The sequence below is a fragment of the Python bivittatus genome, unplaced genomic scaffold (genome assembly GCF_059951505.1).
Source record: "Python bivittatus isolate LINGU-HERP-01145 unplaced genomic scaffold, Pbiv_v1 ctg000080_np1212, whole genome shotgun sequence".
NCBI lineage: Eukaryota > Metazoa > Chordata > Lepidosauria > Squamata > Pythonidae > Python > Python bivittatus.
Genome location: NW_028277035.1, coordinates 44,271,206 through 44,277,205, shown reverse-complemented (window position 1 = coordinate 44,277,205; position 6,000 = coordinate 44,271,206). Strand labels below are relative to the sequence as shown.

Here is a 6,000-nt window from a genome sequence, read left to right as displayed (position 1 = left end):
AAGTTTTTATTTGCTTCTCCGGTCCTACCATTCTCCGGAGGCTCCCATCCGAGTCCTAACTGGGCCTAGCTGTGCTTAGCTTCAGAGCCCAAAGTTGGCCAGCACTGCCACCTTGCTGAGACACAACTCTCTCTAGGACTACAACTCCTACGATCCTCAGCCAATGTGGCTATTTGCTGGATTCCTTCCAGATGGATGTGGGCTTCTAACAGATTGAAGGAAAAAGATAATACTATGAGAAGAAGTTAATGCTTTTTTCTGTCATTAAGCCAATAACATATTTCAGCCCCAGCAGAAAATTTTATTGGTAGGGAGGAACATTAGAAAATAAAGAAACCCATCTCTTCTCCATCTAGTTGGACAAACAAGGATTGCAAGCCTCGATACACTTTCTTAGCAGGAATTTATGCTGAGGTCAATGATCTGCAGAGTTATAATTTTAAAAGTAGTTTGGAATATTTGACTGAGGCAGCTGGGCACAGTCCTTTGCCCCTTTGCTGCCAGTTTGCACTTACCAGGTGGGGCAATAGTAAGCAACAAGGGAGATTCTCTGAAGCTCATTAACATTGGCAGCAAACGGCCTCTCCCACCACCAGCCAAAGCTGGCTGGGTGCCTGCAGGCCGGCCAGCCGCTCTGTCAGCCCCTCCCTTCCCTCCCCTAAGGGGAGTGCAAAGACCAGACTCAGAGAGACTCGGAGCTGGAGCAGCACTACTGAGCTTCACATCATTTCAGCGAAAAAGAAGTATCAAGAAGAGTGGAGTTTTCTGTCTGCCCACCAAGATTGCATTGGATATTCCCATCAACCCAATCTGGAAAGGTTGCAGCAACAGGGAGAACTGGTGACAATACTTGGAGTGAGTTGGGGAACTATCAGATCTGCCGCCTGTCCCAAAATAGTCTGGGATCCAGAAGGGCTCTCCAGGATCTATTTTACTGTTCAAGGTCCATCATGCCTCCTTGAAGACTGTGGTTCTGCTTTAACGTCTGATGTGATACGCTGGATTCTGCAGTGCCACTGCGGGTCTGTGCTGTTGGCTCCTAGCTTAGAATGGTGCCTACTGAGAAGAAGGTTGGTGGCAGTGCCATTCTTTTCTGCAGCTATCTTGGCTGTACAACTTGCCCTGCCCGAGCAAGACTTGGGAGCTGGTGAACCTTGCACAGGCAGTTGGGGTATGGCCTGGTCTGGGAATGAATGGGATGGAGCCACAGCAAAATGGATCTAGCAATCAGAGTGAGCAGGCACCTACCATCTTTCCTTACTCGCCTCTGGACACAGCTCTCATCCTTGTGGCAGTTCTGACTGTGGCTCTTGTGACACTTATAGGGAATGTGCTGGTTGTATTAGCTGTATATACTAGCCGCGCCCTTCGGGCCCCACAGAATCTCTTCCTGGTGTCTTTGGCTACAGCCGATATCCTGGTAGCCACCCTCATTATCCCGTTCTCCTTGGCCAATGAGGTCATGGGCTACTGGTGCTTTGGCCGCCTTTGGTGCAGTTTCTACTTGTCGCTGGACGTCCTCTTCTGTACCGCCTCCATCATGCATCTCTGTGCCATCAGCTTGGATCGCTACTGGGCAGTCACCCGAGCTGCCCGATATAACCTGAAAAGGAGCCCCCGGAGGGTCAAAGGTATGATTGGGGCCGTCTGGGCCATTGCTGCCTTTGTATCCCTGCCACCATTGTTTAAATCCAGACACCAGGAGCAGGTCTGTCTCCTGCATGACGACACCTGGTATGTGCTGGCCTCCTGCACAGCCTCCTTCTATGCCCCTTGCCTCATCATGGTTGCTGTCTATTGCCGGATTTATCATGTGGCCAAACATAGGAACTCAGTGGTCATTGCAGCGCGGCGGGTGTCCTATCCCAGCTTCATCCCTGTGGCCAAGTATGATCCCTGCAGGGGGAGCACCCAGCCTCCTGGGGAAATGCAGAAGATGGGGATGGAGCCAGGCCAGTTTCCTCGTCCCCAGCCTAGCTTGTCCCAGCTCTCTCGGCAATGGAGAGCAGATGACGGTGGCAACAGCAGTGCTCGGCCACCAAGGACCCCAAGGCTTTCTTGGTCAATTCCCTCCAGTCTCCATCAGCGCAGAAGCAGGGACATGTCCCTCTCCACCAATCGGCTGATGCAAGCCCGGGAACGCAGATTCACTTTTGTCCTGTCTTTCATCATTGGAGCGTTTGTGCTCTGTTGGTTCCCGTTCTTCTTTACCTACAGCCTGGAATCTGTGCTTGGGGAAGGCTGTTGCATCTCCAAGCCCCTCTTCAAATTCTTCTTCTGGATTGGATACTGCAACAGCAGCTTCAACCCCATCATCTACACTGTCTTTAACCGTGACTTTCGCAGAGCCTTCCAGCAACTCCTGTCTCCTGCCCACTCATTCCTGTGCCGAAAATGAGGACTCTGCTAGAGGGTTGTTGGGGCCTGAGAGAGGTGTGATGGACAGGGGGCTGGCTACGAAATGTCCTCCTGGGGTCACAGAGAAGGTAACTGGTGGAGGTTGGGGAGCAGAGTATTTCTGCAGCCGCTTTTTACTGAAGACCTCCCCACCCTCAAGCATGCGTGTAGCATAAATGCAGAAATGCCACAAGAAGTAAGATTTCTGTGAGCCAGTTGATTGGCAAGAGTCAGTCTTACACTCCTGCCTGCTTCTCTAGCTTGTTGTGGTTGCCTGATCCATTGTTCAGCAAGCTAAATAATGGAGGTAGTGGGACTAGGGTGTGACTGAGGTGAAATTATTGATGTACTATAATGTCTACTATGGCAGCCTTGACTCCCTGTGGCAGACTTCCTCAAAATTTTGGCCGTTGCTGTAATAAACCAGCAGGTGTATGTGCTGGGTTTTGCTAACCCTAATCCTTGGTTTGGGGGTGCAAGTTATACTGATCCACCTCAGCAGTTGGGCTCCATCCATAATCCTAAAATGGAAGGCTCCAAAACCAGTTCTAACTCACGGAAGCTTTGGAGGGAACGTTCATTTATCCCAGCTGCTCTGTGGGAAGGGGAAACAGAAGCAGATTCTATTAAAGGGGATTCAGCAGGCTGAACTATTTTGGTACTGGAACTAAAAATGTACAGCCGATCCTTCCTGAATGTTTTTCTGTCTCACGTATATTATTCCTTGTCAAAACAAGGGTGGTGGCATTTGAAAGAATGGGGGGCCTATTAAAATCATAAGAAGATCCATCTTGTGGTCTAGTACTCCATCAGAAACAGTGGCCAGCCAGAGGACCCTGAGGGAAAGACTCACAAATACAGTGTGATAGAGTTGTGATGATACCCTCATGTTTTGTCTCTTTACATAGTCCTATCCAGAAGCCTTCTGCCTCTGCACATTGTTTCCTTGTCACTTTGGGGCCTGGGCAGTTGGAGTTTTGGCTGACTTCCTCCACAGAAAGAGCAAAGAGGGGAGGAGCAAAGTCATGGATGTCCTAAGATAACCTTTCCCAACCCAGTGCCCTCTGGACAACAACTCCCATATACTCAGCCACTGGTCTCGCTGACCGGGGATTTTGAGGGATGATCACCCCATGCATCTGGATGGAGAATCCAGTTGGGAAGAACTCTCCTAAGGGCAGTAGAGTAGACAACTTGAGCAAGGAACCAATTTATCCTAGGGAGGTCCTGGGGTTGCAGAAAGGCAGGTGGGTGGAGAGTGAGGAGGAGAATAGTGGGTGACGGTACGTATATTATTTGGTGGTGTGAAGCTGCCGCTTTCAGAGTCCTCTGCCTAGCCTGCCTGCTGGCCCAGTGGGAGCTGGGCTCCACAAGGGAGATGCTGTACAGCTTACACAGCCACCTGGCTCAGGGAAACATTACCCTGATCCTGCTTCTGGGCAGATGCCAGGGGTAGGCTTTGGCAAAGAGGTTCCTGTCGGTACAGGAAAGGTGTCTGCCCTTCAGGTGTTATGAGGGCAGTTGCCTGCCTCCAGCAATGAGGTTTTTCCTGTTGTTCCGGTTTGTTGAGATTAGTTTCCCAGGCTGAAGCTGGTGCCACAGCCAAGCAGCCTGCCATCGCTTAGGCACTTCCTCCCAACAATCAGCTTGAGGGGTCTCTTTCTCATGCCCCCATATGCTTAGCAGAGTAACACATGCAGTTGCCCTGAGTCCCACAAGGTGCAGTTTCAGGTCCTGGGCTCCTGCCTCATATTCTAACCTTAACCTTGTTGTCTTAGCTTTTAATAGCTGTGTGCTGAATAGACATTCAACAGATGTATCTCCTCCTGGTACAGTAAGGGCGGGGGGGGGGGGAAACAAGGCAAATTCTGCTTGTCGGGAACTTAATTAAAGCCTTAGAGCCTCTTTAAGGGCAGAAAAACTGGCGACCGTTGTAACTCAAGGCTGATTCACAGAATATACTTTGCAGTCGCAAGACTGCTCTTTTAATATGCTTCCCTGTGTGTAAAAATGGCTTTTCTGCTCATCTGCCCCCTGTGATTGGATAATACTCTGTGGACTTGGCCTTCAGTCCCTAATAGGTCCACATTAAGACTACTACCTTGCTTCTACTGGGACACATAGTTATCAATGAGGGTGATTTCATGTCAAGTCTCTCTTCCTGTAAGCATTACTGATTATGTTGCTAAGGAGACCAATCAAACAATAAAACTACAAACAAGGCAAGCATTTTTACTAGCTAATAGAGTGACATCTGGTAGCTCACTCTTCTCAGAAAACAGAGCAAACCAAGGGTGGCGTAAATTAGGCAGGTATCCACGGAGATAGGCCCGTTTAGTACCATATTACTCATCCCAGTTCCAGACACCTAGAAGGGCAGCTGGTGTCTAACTATTCTCTCTCTGAAAGTTTGGGTGAGCTGGGTTCTCATGTGCAGATTGACCACAGCAGTAAACAGGAAGGAAAAAGAACCTGAAGGAAAGGAAGCTTGTTTCTTGTAACATCCCAATGAACCTGACACTAAGATTTGCCTTTTCATTACAAAGCATTTTACCTGTCATGTTTCAAATACATTCCAGCATCCAGCCCAAAATTCTGTCCTGATAGTTCTTTCTACCCAGGAGTCAATTAAAATGTCTCCATGCTTCACATTTCATTTTCATCTTCCTGGGATGCTGAAACTGTCCTTCCTCGGCATCAACAACCCCTTCCACTAATTCTGTAGAGTTAAAATTTTGTGCTCTTCCGTGGCGTTTTGGTTGGTCCTAATAAAGGTTTGGTCTAATTTTGTTTTTTGCTCTGTTTTTTATTGTTTTTTTAATGGAGCAATTTTGGCATTTGATAAACCTGATGGACAGTCCTTTCAATGCAGCCTGGACATCTCCACAAACATCTTCTACAAAGTATTGCCCTGCACTAAGCTGGGGACACTGCAAAGGGGTACAGGGGCGAAGTTGGCCATCATTAAAGATGCACAATCTTGCATCCACAATCACTATATGGCTGGAAAAGTGGAGTTTAGCACATGTTTTCTAAAAAATGGCCTTTGCAACATGGGGGTGGGGGGAAACTTTGGGGTTGGCAGCAGTGCTCCAGATCACTCTCACCTGCCTATTGTTTGAAGCTGTGCTTGGGTCATGTAGTCCTGCTGCCACACCTTCTGTGAGGCTATTGATTCCTGGATTGTCTGTGCTGCATTTTCAGCAGGCAGTTTTGTTTTTGCTTTTTAATTTTTTATTAGGCAAATTCTACTTGCCTACATTCTGTCATTTAAGTATAAATTCACTGAAAAGTTTACTCTGCTCTGGGATTTCCATGTGGCCCTTGGGATTGTTCAGGATTTGACCAAATATTAGATGCCTGGATCATGTAGATTGGGGTAAACGGGTCTGTATCCTAGGCAGTAGGATGGAGCCTGACCGGGTTGCAATACAACATTTATGACAATGACCCTTTCCCATCCTACATCTCTTGAGTTCCACGTGCTGGCAGCCAGCTGGCATGGGAGACAACAGGGCTGGAAATGAGCTTCGATGTCTGAAGGAGGAGATGGGACCACAGGGAGCTGGATAAAAATGATGGTGCAAGGAAGCAAGAAGAGCA

The 6,000-nt window shown here is 48.4% G+C and overlaps 1 protein-coding gene across 1 annotated transcript; it reads left to right on the top strand.

The window, feature by feature from the left end:
- Positions 1 to 676: 676 nt before the first annotated feature.
- Positions 677 to 5,186, top strand: LOC103065281 (alpha-2Da adrenergic receptor-like). Its single transcript, XM_007420318.3, has one exon. It carries the CDS (start codon positions 1,190 to 1,192, stop codon positions 2,396 to 2,398), a length of 1,209 nt encoding a protein of 402 aa, XP_007420380.2. The 5' UTR covers positions 677 to 1,189; the 3' UTR covers positions 2,399 to 5,186.
- Positions 5,187 to 6,000: the final 814 nt, after the last annotated feature.

Coding starts and splice junctions, on each gene's coding strand:
- LOC103065281 (XM_007420318.3), top strand. CDS start 1,190: ATGAATGGGATGGAGCCACAGCAAAATGGATCTAGCAATCAGAGTGAG.